Raw genomic sequence first — 21564 nt, forward strand, 5'->3', positions numbered from 1 at the left:
GATAACACTGGGGAGAGTTCCCCAATCTGCTTAGAAACAATGGATTGTGATCATGTGCATACACCTTGCAGATTGGATGCAACCTCAATAATGCAACTTGGATTATGTGCTCAAGTATTATTATAGAATACCTACAGTGCAGAAGAAGACCATTCGGCCTATCGAGTCTGCTGACTTTCTGACAGATCATTTAGAGCGGGACTTGAATCAAAAAACCTGCAGTCTCAGAGGCAAGAGTGCCCCCACTAAACCATTCTGATCATCTCTGTCATAAATGGACCCCTCATTTTTAAACAGTGACCCCTTTTCTAGATTCTCCCACAAAAGGAAACATCCTCTTCCCATCCACCCTGTCAAGATCCTCAGGTTCTTGTACACTCAAGGATCTTATATATTCAGCACATTCTGGTTTAATGCCATGTGAATTGATGGACAATAATAAGAATGGAGGTTTTCATTTTTCACTCGGGTCTGTTGAAAAGCAGTTTAGAAATATAATTGCTCTTGAAAATAAGACATTTAGATGCAACTCATTTCCACCTTATATCTTTCCAAGCTAATAGAATTCCACATCTGCTTGAGCTCTTTTGGTTGCTTGATGTTGTTGTGGGAGAAGGTTGGTGACTTTCTGTCTCTCTTTCAGAGGGGGTGCGACATACGTTTGGGCAGACTGAAGCCTATCTAGTTCTGGGTAGATTTTCACTGAAGCTTACTACTGCTTAGCTCAATAGGTTGGACAGCTGGTTCATTTGGGGCGGCACAGTGGCCCAGTGGTTAGCACTGCTGTCTTACAGTGCCAGGGACCTGGGTTTGATTCTGGCCTAGGGTGACTGTGTGGAGTTTGCACATTCTCCCCATGTTTGCGTAGGTTTCATCTGGCAACTCTGGTTTCCTCCCACAGTCCAAAGATGTGCAGGTTAGGTGGATTAGCCATGGTAAATGCGCAGGGTTATGGGGATAGGGCGGAGGGGAGGACCTGGGGGGGATGCTCTTTCAGAGAGTTGGTTCAGACTCGATGGGTCAAATGGCCGCCTTTTGCACTGTAGGATTCTATGGTTCTATGATGCATAGTGATGTCAAAAACGCGGGTTCAATTCCCATACTGGCTGAGGTTATTCATAAACGTCAGCCTTCTTAACTTTGCCCTTCCTCTGAGGTGCGGTGATCCTCAGTTTAAATATTATGCAATCATCAGTGAACATCCCTCCACATAAAGTCCAAAAAAGAGAAGGTTATGGAGAAGTAGCTGAAGATGGTTAACCCTAGGATAGTTTTTGTGGGATCCCTTGAAATGATCAAACACTTCCTTGATGTCAAGGGTGGTCACTCGCTCCTCATTTTGGCAATGGCTCTTTTCTCCATATTTGGGCCAAGACTGAAATGAGGTCTGGAGCTGAGTGGGGCCCTGGTAGAAGCCAAACTGAGCATTAGTGAGTAGGTTATTGCTGAGTATCTTGAATGTGCCAAGTAACAAGCAATACCAAGAATGTATCAAAACTAACAGGTGGAAGCTACCAGCATTTCAAAAGACATTTCACAGGATGCGAGTCTCTCAGGTTTGATTCTGGCCTTCATTGTCTTGCGTATTCTCCCCATGTCTGTGCGGGTTTTCTCCCGGTGCTCTGGTTTCTTCCCTCAGTCCAAAGATACGCAGGTTCGGTGGAATGGCCATGCTTAATTACCCCTTAGTGTCCCAAGATGTGTAGTTTAGATGGATTAACCCTGGTAAATGTGCAAGGTTACAGGGATGGGGCATGAGGGTGGGTCTGTGTAAGATGCTCTTTCGGAGAGTCAGTGCAGACTCAATGGGTTGAACGGTTCCCTTCTTCTATGATTCCATGAGTAACGGGATTGGCAAGTTTTAGACAGACCAGAAGAATATATAATCACGTTAATAGGAACACCTGAATTAGATGATTGAACCTTAAAGGGGAGGCAGACATATGTTAATTTTCAGAGCCACAGAAGCCAAAGGGACAGACAGCAAATCCAGAGAGAACAATCAAAGGGAAAAATAGTATAATTTCCAACACTTGGGGAAGCAGGAGGGAAGATTCCACTCGTAGCCTGGAAGCAAGTCCTAGCTAGCAGACAAGAAGCAAAAGCGCAGAAACCTTTGTGGAGGCTGTTAAAATCATATCTTCACTGAACCAAGAGACATTTCCCAGAATAACTCCACAATTGTGTACAGAGTGGTAACTATAAGCTGGCCTTTGTATAGATCTATTGAAGTGGATATGATGTGGAGTTGCTGGCGTTGGACTGGGGTAGGCACAGTAAGTATTCTCTCAACACCAGGTTAAAGTCCAATAGGTTTATTTGGTAGCATGAGCTTTCGGAGAGCTGCTCCTTCATCAGGTGATTGCAGGATTTGTTTCACAAACGGCATATATAGACACAATCTCAATTATGAGATAATGTTTGAAATGCAAGTCTTAACAGGTAATCAAGTGCTTACAGGTGCAGACAATGTGGGTGGAGAGAGGGTAAAGCACGGGTTAAAGAGATGTGTATTTTCTCAAGCCAGGACAGTTAGTGAGATTTTGCAAGTCGTGGGGGTTACAGATAGTGTGACATGAACCCAAGATCCCACTTGAGGCCGTCCTCGTGTGTGGAACTTGGCTATCAGTTTCTGCGTGGCGATTCTGCGTTGTGTGCCTTGAAGGCCGCCTTGGAGAACGCTTACCCTTCAACCTGGTGAAGTGGATATTGATTGGAAAGAGGGAAGTCCTGAAAGAGTTCAAATCTCTTAAATATACTTTGGGTCAAATGGAGTAATTCCTACAGAAACAATGTAGGTGTGTTCAGTCATTCCTATATGTAATTGTCTTGGATCATCATAGTCCCTTTCATGTATGTGTTCTTTTCTTTATTGAAACAAATAGTCTTTAAAAAGTGTTAAATAATGACCTGGCTGGTTGCTGTTCTGAGTGAATCTTCCACAATGACTTCTCACACCATTCCCGTAAACAAAATAAGGCACCACCACAAACTAGTGTTCCATGTTGGGACACCTTCATGGATAACATCAGTTGGGTTTGTGACACCGAGTAAGTGCTGCTTGAAAGCACTGTTCACAACCCCTTCCCTCAGTTTACAGTTGACTCTGAGTAGGCCAATCTGGTAGCAATTGGCTGGTTGGAGTTGTTCTGCTTTATATGGATGGGACCTACTGAACAATTTTCCACTTTGCTAGTGTGGTCAGTGTATTGAAACAACTTGGCTTGAGGCAGAGCAAGTTCTGGGGCACCAACCTGCAGCATTACAGCAGGGCTATCCCATGGAGTGAATTGCATGGGCTGATGACTAGTTTCAATAATTGTGGGCACATGCAAGGAGGTTTGGATAAATCATCCACTGAACACTTCTGGCTGAGGATGGCTGCAGCTTCAGCCTGTCTATGTCATTCACATGCTGGGTTCTGTCATCATTAAGATTGGAGATGTTTGTGGAGTTTGCACTTGCAATTCATTGTTCAATCATCCAGCACCATTCACAACTGGATATGTCAAGACTACAGAAATAGATCAGCTCCTTTGCCCTTCGCTTAGCTTGTCTATAACATAATGCTGTTTCTGCATGCAAATGTTGTAACCTCATCAGATCTTTCTAACTTTTAGATATGACTAGTGCTGCTCCTGACATGCTTTACTTTTAATTGAATCATGGTTTTGTGGTGTGAGGGATATGCTGGGCCATTGAGGTTACATGTTGTGGTTCAGTATAATTCTGCTACTGCTGATGGCTCACAGTGGCTCGTAGAGGGCAGTTTCAAGCTGCTATTAATGGAGTGAATCTATCCCATTTAGCATGATATTGGTGCAGTACATCATGATTGATGGTGTTCTCTGTGTGCAGACCAGACTTCATCTCCTCAAAGCCTATGTGGTGGTCACTCCAAACAATGCTGTTATCGACAGATGCGAATGTGACAGGTTGATTGGTGAGGTTGAAGCTCAATAGATTTTTTCTTTACTTGGGTTCTTTCACTACAGGCTTAGTCTGGCAAAAATGTTCTTCAGGACTTGATCAGCTCAGTCAGTTGTGGTTCTACCGAGCCACTGATGATGTGGTGATGGGTATTGAACTCCCCCATTCAAAGTATATTCTGTGCATTTTCTACCCTCAATGCTTCTTTCAAATGGTATTGAACATGGCAGAGCACTGATTCATCAGCTGAGGGAGGGCGGCATTTGGTAATTGCCAAGGTGATGTCGGAGCTTGAAGAATAAGCTGAAAGGTTTTGATTCCATGATTGTGCCTACATCAGGGTGTTGCTTGAGTTGTCTGTGGGCACAGGTACCAGATGTGAGAACGTGAGAGTCTTTCCTGAGGATAACCTAAGATTCTTCTTACCAAGACAGTATGCCAACTTAAATAGAGAAACATAAACTGTAATGTGGTGTATTTAAAAAATAATTTGCATTTAAGATGGAGACAACAAATTTGATTAGATTCTTCTGTTCTTTTTTTTATTATGGTAAGCTCTTAACTGACTAATTTGGGTGTTCTGTTTATTACCATTTGGCTGTGACTAAACATTGAGTTTTTAAAATTTGTAAAATTACATTTTGTAAAATAATGCAGTTTAGATATTTCTGTACATTATTGAATGTGAGAATATTGAGATGAACCCTTCCATTTTACAATCCTGTGGTGCTCCTAAATTATAGCGACTGACTTGAGAACTCTACCTGCTTTGAGTGATGCAGAGCCATCAGGTCTGATCATGCTTTCTGCTTTGATTTTTCGCTCCTGTGAACCAAAGTGGAGCTCTGTGCATGAATACTTCAGCGTGAATGTCAGTGGAGCATATGCAGCTGTGTTTTTCTGCTGCCAATGGTACGCCATTAAAAATGAAGCTTAAGAATCCCCATGAACCCATCTGCCACCTGACAGTTTTAAAAAATTTCTTTCTACGTTTGTGCATTGCATGCGTACCAAAGAGTTTTCAGACGACCTTTTCAAAGTAGCTGACTTCAATCACGAGTGATATTGCAGCCTAGAGTTTTTGTTAGTTTGTGCTGGTTTGTCTAATGCAGTTGGCTGGAATTTGGCCAAACCAATGTAAAAGACTGAGGAACTTTAAGCTCCAGTTGTGTTGAGTGTCAGTCAAGTTTCCAAGATCTTTAATGGGGGTTTAAAAATTGTGGCATTCAATGCTGACCCCACCAAAGAAACAGGCCACAGTCTGAGATCAAAATAATGGGCATGGGCAAGTTTCTGTTGCGAAGGTTCTTCAAATTAAACTTTTTTTATGTGCATAAGCATTTAGTGAACATATTATAAAAGTTTCGAAGAAACTAATGAGTATGCCAATGACACTAGTAAATGGTTCAGTATAATCTTTTCAAATAATTCAGTGATTTTCTATCAGGTTACTTGTGAATGATGGGTTGGAAACTCATTAAAAATGCTTGCATTTCTTGATGAACCTATTTTCATTTGTATTCGCAAAACACCCCCAGATTACTACTTAAATTTTAATTCAAGGAGAGAACAGTTGCATTCTGTTAAATTGTCCAATTGTGCCAGTTCATGTAAGATTTTATGTCTCGGCAAATGGTTTTGAGCAGAAACTTGAATCATAACTTCACTTTGGAAAACTGGCAGAATTTCAGAGACTAAATTGGTTGACATTGGCACAACTTGAGCAATATAGCTGGACTGTTAAAGATCTGTCCAGTATATCAATGATTCTTCCATGGACATTTATCAGGGAACAAGTTGTACATTAATGCTTAACTTACCATCTGGTCAAAACAGATCAACTTTAGTGTATAACTGCAAGAAGCATCTTACTTAAATTTATTTATTTTTTTGCTCTTTGTAGCCCCCAACAACGGTCTTTGCCAAACATGAATGATACTGTGGTGTCCCACTCAGTCTTGTCCTCCGGAGCACCTACTCCTACTAAAAGGTATGTCAAGAATTGCCTTTCAGAAACTCTTTTCGTCATTGTGAAAGTTGTACAATATTGTCAGGAGAAAGCAATTTGTGCATCATTAATGGCTTTTGTCACTACACTTTTGCCTCCATTTTTAACCACTGGGCTTGCTAGAATAAAATGATCGACTGCTGATTGAATATTCTGACTTGAACCCATTGTGAGGACTGATCAGTCTGTTAAAGCAAGTAAATTATCACCGAGGATGTGAAAATCCTTAACCAACACACATACAAAGTTTTGTACACAAGACTCCCATTTAAAGGAGTACTTTTCCGATCCTGTATGCACTGTATCCTGTGTTGCATCCTGTGTCCCATGTTACTTGTGCAACATTTAAGCAACTGTCTTTATGGCTATTGATCATGCATTTGCAAGCTATTGTGTAGGAATTGAATACACAGCTTTGTAAAGGTCCAAGTTTATCAGATTGATTTTCTCACCTCTAGCCCAAGTTGTTCCCTTCCTTATAACTTGCTCTGAATTGATTACATTGGCAAACCCCTGAATTCAGAATGAGATTGAATCCAGTGGATTGTTTAGGTGTCTTCAGTTTAAAAATCTCTGCAACATTTCAGTTTCTCCATCTGGATGTGGTCCATCTACAAATGCAAGATGGTGTTTTACACTTTTATTGACAGGATGTTTTCCCGCTTTACATGTTGTTTAATTCTATGCCGTCTGTTTGGAACACATTTCAGTAAATGATCTCTATAAGGACATTGCCTGCCAGAAAGTAAGTGTTTTATTTTTGTAATTTAGCCAGGAGATAGATTCTGGAGACAAATTCTCATGTTTTCCTACACATAAATTGTGATAACTGCCAATGTATCTCATCAGAGACATTTCTTTCCAGCTATCTGTCACAGATCATTTGAAAAGATTTAATTGCTGTATTGCAAATTTGTTGATAACCAATATAGCTGAGACAAAACTGATGGAACCCATTTTGATTTTCACCAAACGTAAAGACCATCTCAGAAAATTGTGACGATGATTTCAACAGAGTAATTGTAAATATACATGCCTGTGTTTTGTTCATGTTGCATTGGTTTAAACCTGTGTGTTGCCAGAACATTCCTGTTTTGTGGAGCAAACTTAACCAAATGCTGAGGTTACAGCCTGATCACCCACCACTTTGTAAGTTTGAGCAGGGGAATATCACAAATGATAACTTGAGTATTGCTGAAAAAGAGATGTGTTGCCAAAGCTTTTTGTCTTGTATTCATCAGGACAGATTTGCAAGAATACTAAATCTCAAAAGGAACAACAATTTATAGTGTATGAGCAAAGGGTGCTGATTGGTTGGCGGAGGTATTGCCATGGAGAATTCACCAGGGAACAGTTAACTGCCAAGCTTTTGCTTAAACTCAAACCAGATAGACTGACTGTGGTCAAGTTTGTATTTAAATGTAAGCTTGGTAGTTATCTGATCCCTGGTGTATTCTCCATGCCAATGCATGTACCAATCAGAGTCCACTTGCCAACCAATTGGCATCCTCTTATGCAGTCTAAGTAGTTATTCCCTTTGAGATTTTATATTTTTGTGAAGCCATCTTGATGACTGCAAGTCAAAAAGCTTTGACAGTATGTCTCTTTTCAACAATATTCGAGTTCCGTATTACCAAGCAACTAAACAATAACTTCTGTGAAATACCACAACATTGACTTGAGTGTACGTTGTAATTATCTTTTAAAATATTTTAATTTGCAACAAAGCACATCTTTGTTTTACCAGAGCTCATTGCAAACATCAGAAAGCAAATGTTGGCAAGGAACAACCGGACATACAGCAAACATCAAGCTGAACCTTTGTTTGTTGGGACCTTGTTTGAAATCAAGCAGAAATGGTTTAAAGAAACTCCTGTCACAGGTTATAAGGGCCTTGTATGAAATTAGTTGCCCATTCCTAATACAAAGTTATTTCTTAATGATCTTAAATCAACAACCTTGGTCACAAGTGTAGAAAATTTTAAAATTCACACCAGTGATTTTTTAAAAAAAAATAACTTATGGGAGTTGCTGGCTATGCCAGCATTTATTGCCCATCCCCAGTTGCCCTTCAGAGGGTGGGGATGATCTGCCTTCTTGAACTGCTGCAATCCCTGAGGCGTACGTACACTCAATGCTGTTCAGGAGGGAGTTCCAGGATTTTGACCCAGTGACAGTGAAGGAGTGGTGATATCTTTCCAAGTCAGAATCTTGGATGACTTGTAGGGGAGCCTCCAGATAATGGTGCTCCCAGATATCTGCTGCCCTTGTCCTTTAGGTGGTAGCTGTCATGGATTTGCAAGTTGCTCCCTGAGGAGCCTTTGTGAGTTCTTGCAGTGCACACTGCTGCCACTGTTGGTTAGTGGTGGACGGATTCAATGTTTGTGGAAGGGATACCAATCAAGCAGGCTACTTTGTCCTGGATGGTGTCAAGCTTCTTCAGTGCTGTTGGAGCTGCACTCATTCAGGCAAGTGGAAAGTATTTCATTGCACTCCTGACACGTGCCTTGTAGCTTGTGGACAGGCTTTGGGGAGTCAGGAGATGAGTTATTTGCTCCAGAATTCCTCGCCTCTGACCTGTCTTACAACCACAGTATTTATAAGGCTAGTTCATTCAGTTTCTGGTCAGTGGTAGCGCCCCCGCAGCATGTTGATAGTGGGGAATTCATCGATAATAATGCCATTGAATGTCAAGGAGTGATGGTTAGATCCTTGTTGGAAATGGTCATTAGGGTTAGGGTTATTTGCCATTTGTCAGCCCAAGTCTGGATATTGTCCAAGTCATGATGCATTTTGACATGGACTGCTTCAGTATCTGAGGAGTCGCGAATGGTTCTGAACACAGCAGTCATCAGTGAACATCCCCACTTCTGACCTTATGATGGGGGAAGGTCATTGATGAAACAGCTGAAGATGGTTGGGCCGAGGACACTATCCTGAGGAACTCTTGCAGTGATGTCCTGGAACTGAGATTGACCTTCAACAAGCAGAACCATCTTTCTTTGTGCCAGCTATGACTCCAACTAGTGGAGGGATGTCTTCCTGATACCCATTTATTTTCTCCAGTTTTGCGAGGGCTGCTTGATGCCACACTCGGTCAAATGCTGCCCTGATGTCAAGGACTGTCACTCTCCGCTCATCTCTGGAGTTCTGTAATGAGGTCATGGTAGAACCTAAACTGAGTGTCAGTGAGCTGGTTATTGCCGCAAATGTGGTTATTGATGAAAGCACGTTGATATAACTTAACTCCACATTCAGCTTGTCCAAAATTAATCGGGGATTGTTTGCTGCTGACACTAAAAGGCAAATCTTGGGAAGAAAGACGTGATTCAATAATATTCAAACGTCTTTTGCCATTTTATTAACCATTTTCAATCATATGCTGTTTGATAAATAAATACATTTGGCTTTTGTATTATAGTGTATAACAGTTTAGAGTGTTATATCTCCCTGTTATAATCTGATAGCCACAGTCAGGAATTTGGTAAGTGACTATAGTTAGAAGCCTCCTGTCCTATGACAGCAAGGTTATCAGCTGCATGCTCACCTTACTTATTGAGTTGTTGGCAGCTTATTTTCCCGTTTCTTTATTATATTCAGAATAAAGGCATACTATCATTTATTTGCCTTGTCACTTACACATGGACTTAGATTCACTGTATCTAGGTCAACAGAATTCTGCTAGTTATTCAGTGAAAGATAGTTATCATTTGGACTGTCAAACACTCAGGTTTCAAAAGTATGGAACAAACATTTGTCACGGTGAAGCATGTTGTGAGATAAAGCAGGATTTAAAACCATATTGCGTAACATTTAGGCTGATGTACCTTAAAGAAGTTCACCTTCCCTTGTATTGCTTCTCCTTATCACCCTGCTGGATATTTATCTTGAGGTAGTTAAGTATTTCTTGCGAGAATAAATGGGTGGTTATTTCCTTTTACAAACAGCAGAATCAATATTCGGTGCATTGACTATGCTAAATTCTTCCTCAGTGTACCCGAATAGGTGCCGGAGTATGGCCACTAGAGGATTTTCACAGTAACGCCATTGCAGTGTTAATGTAAGCCTACTTTGACACTAATAAATAAACTTTGAACTTCAGGATATGATGATTTCAGAGCAGAGTTAGAAACGTGAGGAAGCATGAAGCAAGAAAAGGTGATTTGTCCTATCAAGCTCAGTTGCTCCACAGACTCTGTACAATTTGCCCTTTCATGAACTTTTATTGTGTCAGTTCTCCATGGGATCAGAATGGTCCTGGACAGCTGGAACTGCAACGTCATATCTAGCATGCGTGAATGCCTAAATTGAAGAGGAATGTACACACAATAGCACTTGGCTATTCTGAGAATGATTTGTAAATGACTTATGGACAACATGATTCAATCAGTTTGTCCTAAATTTGATTTTGTACAGTGTATCTTTGCATTAAAATAATTACAATTTGGAACAAATGTAATCAAAGTGAGCAGCTCATTGACATATCAATCAAGGAACCTCAGTAGATTAATTAATATAAACTTGTATCTTTGGACCCTGCATTTGATTTCTGAAAGCCAGTGACTCTATGAGCAGAATTGTACAGTCCCCTGCTGGCGGGTTTGCAGGTAGGGGAGGGGCGAGAGTCTGTAAAATTCCCCAGATGCCTTTCCTGCCACTCTCCCACCCATAGCCATTTTACATGGGTCATGCTATGCCATTGGCAGCCTGCCCATCCTCAGTCCCTATTGAGGCAATTGGTGTCCACTTAAGAACCATTCCCCATGGTCTCTCCCCCCCCTCCCCCCATCTCTCCATTGAGTCCTGCACTTCCCCCTCTCGAGTCCTGGCGACTACCTGACAATCAGGTTTGCCAGTGTCTCTCAGATGCGTTCCCTGCTGACCCTTTGGCTGAACCGGCGGGAAACCTTTCCTTCTGAGAAGTCCTGCCCTATGTGTATATAAAACTCTTAAAAATGGAGATTACTAATAGATTAGTAGTCTTAGGTACTGAGGTTAATTATCAATTTCAAATATAACCTCAAAGATACGAGACATTAGATAAACAAGACAATACTTCAGCTAAGTCCCGAATGGATAAATGTAGTTTTCACGCAAAGGTATAAGCAGCAGAATGAGTGAACTATGAAACAAAATAGGCCAGACTGTATATCCATTATGAACAATGGATTATGCAACTAAACATTAGATGCACCTCATGGATTTGACAACCAACAGTGATGAGGATTGTATATATTCTGAGTTTACTACAGATTCTGTTTTTAAATCTAAAATCCATTTCTTCCTTTTTTTTTCAGTCATAGTCACACTTGTAATGAAAAGTGGTATTTACTTCTGTCAGCTGTGCTGTTATCTGAGTCGCATTAAAGTAAATTGGGTGCAATTCATTTAAGACATAAACATAGTAAATTATTTACTTAGTGATTTTTTGAGTTTGCTGCAACAAGTTTCAGGCTAAGGGGCCGATCATTTAGGACTGAAATGAGGAGAAATTTCTTCGCTCAAATATTTGGAATTCTCCAGCACCTGCATCGAATATATTTGAGGCTGGGATTGACCGAATATCTACATCTCAGGGAATTGAGAGATATAGGGATTGTGTGGGAAAATGGAGTCGAAGCTCAAGATAAAGCATGATCATATTGAATGGTGGAGCAGGCTCAACAGGCCACAAGATCTTCTCTTGCGAATATTTCTCATGTTCTTTTCATCCAGCAAAGTACTCATGTGTAGTCACTTGTAACCTGGTGCAATACAAAGTTATCTTTCCTATTACTTCAGATTATGCAGATTGGTTTATTTTATGACTTCATCTGAGAAGAATATAGCATTATGTGCATTGTTCTTTATGTCTGTTTATAATCAACTTAATCACTTGTTTCATCATTGCACACTTTAGCCTTTGCAGACACAAGATCTCATGATTTATTTCTTTAATTGTAGTTGTGCTTAAAACTGTAGGTATAACTTGCAAGAGCGATTATATCCATCTTCAGCAGCATGATTAAGAATTCAGTTTTTGACTGAAGTAAGACTGCTTTTAAGGGTTCTTGCAGACAGTAAAATCAAAAAGCCCCTTTTGAACATGCCATTTGGAGTTTAGGGGAAATCACTGGATGGTTGGACAGCAAGTTTGCTCTTTCTGAAAAATCACTTCTGCTCAAGAAATTGTGCTTAATGTGTTTCAGACAAGCAGGGTGTCCATGTACACACATCTTTAAAGGTAGCATGGCAAGTTGATAAGGTGGTTCAAAAAACGTGAAGGTTTACCTGGGCTTTATACGTAGAAGAATAGAATATCAAAACAAAAAGGTCTTGTTGGAACTTTATAAGTCACTGGTTAGGCCTCAGCTAGAAAATTGTGGACCATTCTGAACAACATACTTTAGGAAAGGTATAATGGTTTTAGGACACAAGGAAGTTTAGTAAGTTGTTACCAGAGATGAGGCATTTCAGCTATGCAGAGAGGTTGGAAAAGTTAGGATAGTTCTTTTTGGAGCAGGGAAGGTTTAAAGGTGATCTAATGGAGGTTTTCAAAGTGACGTGAGATTTTGATGAAATGGGGAATAATTATTTCTTCTGGCGAGTTGGTCAATAACTAAAGGCCAAAGAGTTAAAATGATTGGCAAAAGATCTAAAGGGGAATGCGAATATTTTTCACAAAGACGTCAGGACCTGGAATGTTTAATCTGAAAAGCTGGTAGAAGTTGATTTCATGAATAATTTTTCATATTAGCTGGAAAGGAACTTGAGAAATAGGAACTTATAGGAAATATGAACCAAGATGTGGGACAAAACATGATTGCTTTTGTTAAAAGAGCCAACACACAAATTGTGGGGTGAAGTAGCTGCAAGGCTGTAGGTTTCTGTGATTGACAAAACTGGTAATGTACATTTTACGATTGAAACCGCCACTGCCGAGTCCTGATTTGTGATTTACAAATTGACAATTTATACACTTGGGAAATTGACAAAAAAAACTGGTTGTGCTCAGGCAATGGGTCAAATGCTAAGGCAATAACCAAACATTCTTTTAATAGCTGAAGCTGAAATGGTTGGATATTTTGACACTATAGCCATCATAAAAGTTTGTAGACTTCTGGAATTCACTGATTAAGATTGAGTGTTTCAATTTTTTGTTTTAGAATGATGAAAGGAATTTTCTATCGACCAGAACCTAAATGACATTACCAAACATTTACTTAGCAGTCACTCTTCCATATTCCAGCTGTCTTAATGACTTATAATCAGTTAATCACTGCAGCTCTAATTAATGCATGGATCTACAAGATTTTCACTTCACCCAGATGTACCCTGTGAACTGCACTGCTATAAGCAACAGTACCTGTTTTACATTTTGCTTTGCAAAATCAGGACCAATTCCATCAGGGGTAACTTAGCATGAGGGTCAGAAGGCTGCATCTAAAGCGATCAGAATGTCATCACTTTGGGTGGATTGTATGTCTGCTCTATAGAACGTAAGAGCTAGGAGCAGGAGTAGGCCAGTTTATAGCTATTCTAATCCAAGTAAAAATTTCTTAGCGAAAGCATTATCTGTGGTTCATCTCCATATGCAGATATATCCTGAATTAAAACACAACACAGTTGGTTTCTCTGTACAACTGATGCTGTCGGGTCTCCCAACAAAGCAGCAGTTACAATTTAGCTTTTCACTTTTACTAGCCAATTTACATTCATAGCATTCTGTTTTAAAATTGCACTCCTGCTGTGGTGTATTCCTGCCTCTGCTTTATTACCTTGCTGTAACAGCCAGCAGGGAGGATGGTGCCTGACCGTTCCTGGTGAGCAACAGGTACTCGAGACCGCCCTGAACCAGGCTGTCTAAAACGTTTATGTTATCGGGGAAAGTGAATATATTGCCTATAAGTATAAAAGTGAATATATTGCCTATCTGTCTTCGGGGAGACGAGTTCAAGGCCCAGACTATTCATAATTTAGCCATCTTTCATTATTTTTCGAAGGAAACAGAACCTGCATGAATTCACTTTGCTGCAAAAATACAATACTTAAAACATGAATAAATAGTCAAACAAACCTGAAATATAACAAAAATTGGCGTGCAGCCCTAAGAGTTCAGGAGTTGAGTGACCAAGACAAGGATATTTGATGCCTCCTGTATCATTGGCAATGACCATTCCGAGTTTAAAAAAATAAATGGAACCCACCAAATGATTGTTTTTTGAAAGACAAACAGCCATTTTTATTTTGCTTGATAAATTTCCATGCTTCATCTTTCATTTTTCTATATATGCATACCCGAGATATCTCACTGAAACAATATTGGATATTTAATGGAGTTGTGAGAACCTATTCCCTATTAAAATGAACTATTAACTGTTTGCACGTATCTATCTTAATAACTAATTCAGTCTTGCAGACTAAAGGACACTTGTCTATCTCAAGGTCATCTTGGATTTTGGGGGTTTACTGTTACTGGAATAAGTTATACTTACAGACAATAAAACTTGTATTTAACAGCACCACATCAATAGATGGGGAAGAGAAGAATTTATGTATGGAGCAAACTTTCTGTTCCTTCAGTTGAAGTGGACGAGCTTGCTATTGTGTGAAAGGAACAAAAGAATCAGTTTCTGAGTTTGGTTGGTGTGTAATGGTTCACTTAAGATTGAACTAATGATGCGTTTTAACATACAAGTTAATCCTTATGCGAACAGCTTTCCCTCTGGCGCTGGGAATACTGCAACAACGATTCAAGATGATTTCAATGTTATGGGAGAGATTGGACATAAAGATATTCAAAACATGATTGGATTCTCATTCTTTGGAAAATAACAGCACTAAATTGACTTGATCGACTATACTGTACATAATTTCCAGTTGCTTGGCTTGTGTCTTTTATGGTGTTCTGAATAATAAAGCTGTAACTGACTGATAGATGGTGCAACTAAATATAACATAAACATTGATTCCTCCAACAGTATTTTAATGTTAATTTTCACCTCTGTTCAATCTCCTTTTTTGGTTCTATTAAGATTAAAAGTTTGCATCCATAAAGATGACCACTCATTTAATGCACTGTCCTCCGTGGACTTGCGCTTAAATACCTCATGAAGATTTATGTTCAGAATTAGGATATTTAAGTCAGATTGACTGTTATGAAACAGGGTCTCATTATTTTTAGGAATATTACTGATATCATTATTTGTGTCATTGCTTATAATTTGCTTTGGGGCGGCATGGTGCCACAGTGGTTAGCACTGCTGCGTCATAGTGCAAGGGACCCAGATTCAATTCTGGCCTCGGGTGACTGTGTGGAATTTGCTCATTCTCCCCGTGTCTGCTTGGGTTTCCTCCGGTTTCCCTCCACGGTCCAAAGATGTGCGGGTTAGGTGGATTGGCCATGGTAAATAACCTCTTAGTATCAGGGGAATTGTCAGGGTAAATATGTGGGGTTACGGGGATAGGACCTGGGTGGAATTGTTGTTGGTGCAGGCTCAATGGCCTCCTTCTGCACTGTAGAGATTCTATGATTCTATTCTATCACTTTTAAGCGAGTATGTTACATTAGTATTACATAGAAGATCAGCAGCATAGATGAAAGGGGAAGAAGAACAAAAATGAACTTCTAAGTTGAAATTTTAACTGGTGACAAAAGCTCATAGGTTAGTGTAATAAATGTTTCCATGGCAGATAAATTTAGCTTAAATTAACTTCAGTACCAAATGGTAGACATGATTTTGGGATGAGGAAATTGGAAGAATATTTTGGCTCTTTCATTTCAAATGTAAGAATCATCTATTGCTTTGCAAAAAAAAAAATTGGGCATTAGAGAATTGTTTTCTATTATTATGGACATATATAAACTGATACAATGACTATCTTGTACTCGTGTATCAGTCTTGGCTCTGTGTTGGTAAGCTTACTATTCTTGATTCAGAAATTTGGAGCTTCAAGTTGTATTATGGAACTTGTTGCATATAATCTGGTTTGTCATTTCCATTCAGAATTGAGAAAATGTGGTGTTGTCTGAGATGGTATTATTCAGATAACACATTCAAGTGGGACTTGTCTGTTTACATGCATATAGATTATCCCTTGATACTTTATTTCAAGAAAACCAAGTGTTCAAGCTAACATTCAGCCCTCAACCCACAGCACCAGAACAGATCAATTGTCCCTGTATCTAATTTTTGGTTGTGGAACTTTGCTATGCACAAGTTGGCTACCACATCTTTCAACATCACAGTGCTGTCTTCCACAAGAACACAACGCAAGAACACAGGAAATAAAAGCGGGAGTGGGCCACCAGCCCCTTCAAGCCTGCCCTGCCATTCAATATGGTCATGTCTGATCTATGCTGGCCTCAACTCCTTTCCTGTGCCATTTCCCCATAGCCCTCTATTCCTCGATCCATCAAATATTTATCCACCTCCAATTAACTTCTATATACTTCTAATAATCCAGCCTCCACCACCCTTTGGGGCAGAGAATTCCAGAGATTCACCACCCTCCGCAATAAGAAATTTCTACATGCCTCAGTTTTAAATGACCAGTCCTTCATCTTGTAGCTATGTCCCCTTGTTCAAGCCTCTCCCACTAGTGAAAGCATTTCACCATCTACCCTGTAAAGCCCCCTCAGGATCTTGTTTGTTTGAATAAGGTCACCCCTCACTCTTTTAAACTCCAAGGAATACGGACCCAGACTACTTAGTCTCTCTTGATAGGACAACCCTCTCATCGCAGGAATTAGCCTGGTGAATCTCATTTGGACTGACTCCAGTGTTACTGTATCCTTTCTTAGGTAAGGCTGCCAAAATTTGCACAATATTCCAGGTGAGGCCTCACCAAAATCCTGTACAACTGCAACAAAACCTCCCTATTTTTAAACTCCAACATCTTTGCAATAAAAGCCAAAATGCCATTTGTCGCCTAAGGTACTTGTTGGATCTGCCTGCTAGCTTTTTGTGATTCATGCACTGGAACACCCAAATCCCTCTGCACTTAACTCACCTGCAGTCTCTCTCCATTTAGATAATTTTAATTCCTCCTACTGAAGTGCATGACCTCACATTTCCCCACATTAACCTCCATTTGCCAGGTTTTCACCCAGGCACCCAATCTATCTACATCCCGTTGCAGAATCACAATATCCTCATCATAACATGCCCTTCCATCTATCTTCGTATCATCGGCAAATTTCACAACATTGCATTCTGTTCCTTCCTCCAGGTCATAAATGTAAATAGTGAACAATTTGTGAACCAAGAACGTATCCCTGTGGTACTCCAGTAGTTACATCTTTCCATTCCAAAAAAGACCCATTTATTCCAACTTTCTGTTTTCTATGTGACAGCCAGTTTTCAATCCATGCTAACACACTTCCTCCAATTCCACGGGCTTTTACTTTATGCACCAACTTCTTAGGCAGCACCTGGTCAAATGCCATTTGGAAATCTAAATAGACCACATCTACAAGTTCCTCTCTATTTATTCTCCTGTTACATCCTCAAAGAATTCAAGCAAAGTGTTCAAACAGACTTACCTTTTGGAAAACTATATTGACTATGTTAGATTATATTGCGCTTTCCTAAATGATTCCTAAAGGACGTGGAGGCTTTGGAGAGAGTACAGAGGAGGTTTACCAGGATGTTGCCTGGTATGGAGGGGCTTAGTTATGAGGAGAGATTGGGTAAACTGGGGTTGTTCTCCCTGGAAAGACGGAGGATGAGGGGAGACTTAATAGAGGTGTATAAAATTATGAAGGGCATAGATAGGGTGAACGGTGGGAAGCTTTTCCCCAGGTCAGTGGTGACGTTCACGAGGGGTCATAGGTGAAGGGGGGGAGGTTTAACACAGATATCAGAAGGACATATTTTACACAGAGGGTGGTGGGGGCCTGGAATGCACTGCCAGGCAAGGAGGCGGACACACTGGGAACGTTTAAGACTTGTCTAGATAGCCATATGAACGGAGTGGGAATGGAGAGATACAAAAGAATGGTCTAGTTTGGACCAGGGAGCGGCACGGGCTTGGAGGGCCGAAGGGCCTGTTCCTGTGCTGTATTGTTCTTTGTTCTTTGATTAGCTATTTCCTCTTTGATTATTGTCTCCAACATTTCACCAATGATAGATGTCAAACAAGCTGGCCATTAGTTCCTTGCCTTCTGCCTTTCTCCCTTTGAACAAGGTAGAGTCACTTTGACTGTTTTACAATATTCTGGTACCCTCCCAGAATTTAGCAAATTATGAAAATTTTCAACCAATGGGTCCAATATCTCTGCAGCCGTTTCCATTAAAACCCTTGCTTGCAGTTCATCAGGTCTTGATGAATTGCCCACCTTTAGCCCCTTGACTTCCTCTAATGCTCTATCCCTTGTGATTGGGATTTTTGTAAGTTCGCCCATGTTATTTGAAATCAGCCCATCTGTATCTTAGGGATATTTGCAGTGTCTTCCACGGTGAAGACAGATGCAAAAAAATTATTTATCGTATCTGTCATTTCTTTGTTTGCTGTTATCAATTCACCATTCTTGTTCAGTGGTGTCTCAGACAGAAATCATTGCATTTTTCATGAATGTATTTACAGGCTAGCAAATTATTTTCTCCATTATACTAGCACTTCACCATTATTAGTCTTTGAATTGCAGTGCCCTAACCTAATGTAATCAATAATCACACCCATGTCTTAATTGCGTTGTCTTAATTGTAATGCTTATTGTACCAAACTTTGAGCACCATCATCCATTGCTTTCAAATTCTTAACCTCAAACGTTATTTGCAATTCAGCCAGCTCCTTGGAATGTTTGGAGGTTGGTGTTAGGAAAAGAGATATTTTTTAAGGGATTTAGATTTGTATTTGTAAACATTAGAAATAAGGTATAGTTTTAAGAGGGTTTAATTTAATGTTTCTGTGCCTGGAAGAGTTAAACCTACTGTTAGATTCATGCTGGACAAAGTGTTTTTACGTGTGGGGGTTGGTTTCAATTGTGCTTAGAGAGGGCTACACCATTAAGCGTAAATAAACCAGCAGTGGTTACTTCACAACTGGGGCCTTATAAGGTAGAGGAACTTCTAAGTTTTACTTTAGCTAATTTGATTGCAGTTGGAGATAATTAGTAAGAGGGAAGGCAGTTCTCTCAGCTCTGCTCGAGACAGAAAACTAGAGAAATAAAGGAGAAGTTTCCAAGAAGTCTGGAGTTAGCGGAACGGAGGAAATTAGGAACCAGAAGAAATTACTAATCAGTAACATTGCAGAGAGTTGAAAATACATTAGATTGTGAGAGGCCAGAATTATATCTGCAGTCGTGTTAAGGTTTGTGATAAATTACTACAGTTTGGGTGACGTTATTTCAAATAATTGTGGAAATTGGTGGCTGGACCTCGGAATTTGTGTAATAGCCTTTAAGACGAAGGAAACTTGAAGGGAGATGTATAAAACTTAAAGCAAAACCTTAATAGAAGCAGCGGAGGGAAAGTATAATTTAAAAGAAGATTTGAAAGCGTGACTTTTGAAAGCGGAATTTGAAATCAATTGTGTGGAAGCGGGAGATTAGTGAGACAGGGTGGATCATGACATAAGAATCACCTGAGGGGATTTTGAGAAGAAATCTGCTGAGAGTTGCTTGTGTTCAAAGAGGAGTGCATCTTACCACAGTCATCTTGTGTGCTTAAAAGGGGGTTTTTGTGTCACCTAAAATGTACTTGTAATCCATGTTCATCTTCAGATCTGTCCAGTTGTTAAGCTAAGAGGGAAATAAAGGAGTATTGTATAATATTTATTTTTTGTATTTTATCAGTCACAAGTAGGTTACATTAATACTGCAATGAAGTTACTGTGAAAATCCTCATATAATCCAAGTTTACATGTTTAATAAATGTATTTTTTGGTGTTAAAATTAATTAGCGACCCTGTGATTCTCTTCCTCCATGTTTTGTAAAGAAAAGTAGACTTTGCGTTCTTTTGAACCAGAATTCCATTCTGGGATCTTCCTGTCCAGTTATGACATCAACTGGGGTTGTAGCAATAGGGCAAGTTTTCTTATTAAAAAAGTTTGCGAGTTCACTACCCCAGCACAAACAAAATCGTTAACCCTTGTTACCCAGCAGAGAAATGGTCCTTTTACTCGGTATCATTATTCACCTTATGAGCAGAAAGTATCCTAACTGGTGTATTGGGCAACTTCCCTGATCACAGTTGCACACTTTGCATCATTGCCATAAACTGTTTTAATGTTTCAGCAGTTAAATGGCCAGAAAATTCCCTATTTAATCCCCATGGTGTGTCGGGCTAACTGATTTTAGTCAGGGAAGTATTCCTCATTTCTTTCTTATAAGGGATCATATCAGGTGCATTCTTCAATTAAGGTGGCCAAATGAGCTACCAAATGCCAAAATTTGTTACTTCCTCAGAGGTAAATAACTTGTTCTTAACTACCTATTTCTTTTCACAAAGCCCATATTTTTCTTGGATTTATTAACTTTGGTCTTCCTCAATGCTTTTTGGTATGCCAGTATTTTACCTTTGTACCAGTCAGTACAGCAAGCCCATAATCCACGGATGCACAATATTTTTTTGTTTTAAATATTGAAATCATACGTTAACCATTTCCCAGCCTTTCTCCCATAGTTAAATATTTTCTGTTCAGCTTATGCAGCAACTACTCTGCGTCTGCACCTATAACAGCCCTTGGACCAGGGAGCGGCGCGGGCTTGGAGGGCCGAAGGGCCTGTTCCTGTGCTGTATTGTTCTTTGTTTGGTGATAAAATTGTATTCTGAGATCTTAGCAGCAGATTAACAACCTGAGTGACTTAAATCACTGTTTACAAAGTACACAGTCAAAGACTGTAAAATAGCAAAGAGATTCAAGGACAAAATGAAAGGAAGTTATGCAATTCAATGAAAGGATCACATGGGATTAGTTTTTCCCCCAATGAATTCTCTTCCACCTTGTACAGATCACTTGTGGCTATATTTACCCTTCAAAGAAGATCATTTTGTGGCTTATTTATTCACAAAAATTGTCCTTTTTACCCAGCTTGATTGCAACCGATTTAGTTATCAGTCATTTCAGGAGTAAAGAACTTCACTGTAGAAGGATACTGGAGTATAAAAGGAATGGTAGTGGTTTGCTGGTGATTTAGCTGATCTCAACCGAGTGGGAGTAGTAGCAGGGCGTTTAAAAAACCATGATACAATCGAGCAGAATGTTTTATGAAAGGGAAATCATGTTTGACAAAGCTCTTTGAGGATGGAGCAAGCATGGTGGATACAGGGGAACCAATAGATGTCGGCTGGAAATACAACTGTTCACACCAGTGGGATTTTCCCATCCCGCTGCAGTGAACGGCGATTTGGCTGGGCGCCAAACTCTCTGTTTGCTGCAGTGGGAAGTTGGCGCGAATGGCCGGTAAGATTGCGCCTGTATGCTGGAATTCTACTGCCCCACCCGCCACAGAATCAGAATGGGCGAGGGGCAGCTGGCCTCACAGAGCGAGGAAACAAATAAGCCAGAGTTATTGATTTCACTGATGTCCAGATAATAGATGAATGTGCATGTTGGGCGAAGACTGCACTGGGCTCATGTGATGTGTAACTCAGTCATGGGCTTTGTTACTTTCGTGCATGGGGATGAGTTCATGTGCAGA

At 40.1% G+C, this 21564-nt stretch overlaps 1 protein-coding gene across 4 annotated transcripts in view; it reads left to right on the top strand.

Annotated features, from left to right (window-relative positions):
- The window catches only part of dtnba (dystrobrevin, beta a), a 279394-nt gene that overhangs the window by 113912 nt on the left and 143918 nt on the right, over window positions 1–21564 (top strand). For all 4 annotated transcript variants that reach the window (XM_078213018.1, XM_078213019.1, XM_078213016.1 and 1 more), the window contains exon 4: window positions 5834–5920. In XM_078213018.1, coding sequence (XP_078069144.1) covers window positions 5834–5920 — 87 coding nt within the window. The remainder of the gene's footprint in view (window positions 1–5833; window positions 5921–21564) is intronic.

This window comes from Mustelus asterias, chromosome 5 (assembly GCF_964213995.1).
Source record: "Mustelus asterias chromosome 5, sMusAst1.hap1.1, whole genome shotgun sequence".
NCBI classification, from domain to species: domain Eukaryota; kingdom Metazoa; phylum Chordata; class Chondrichthyes; order Carcharhiniformes; family Triakidae; genus Mustelus; species Mustelus asterias.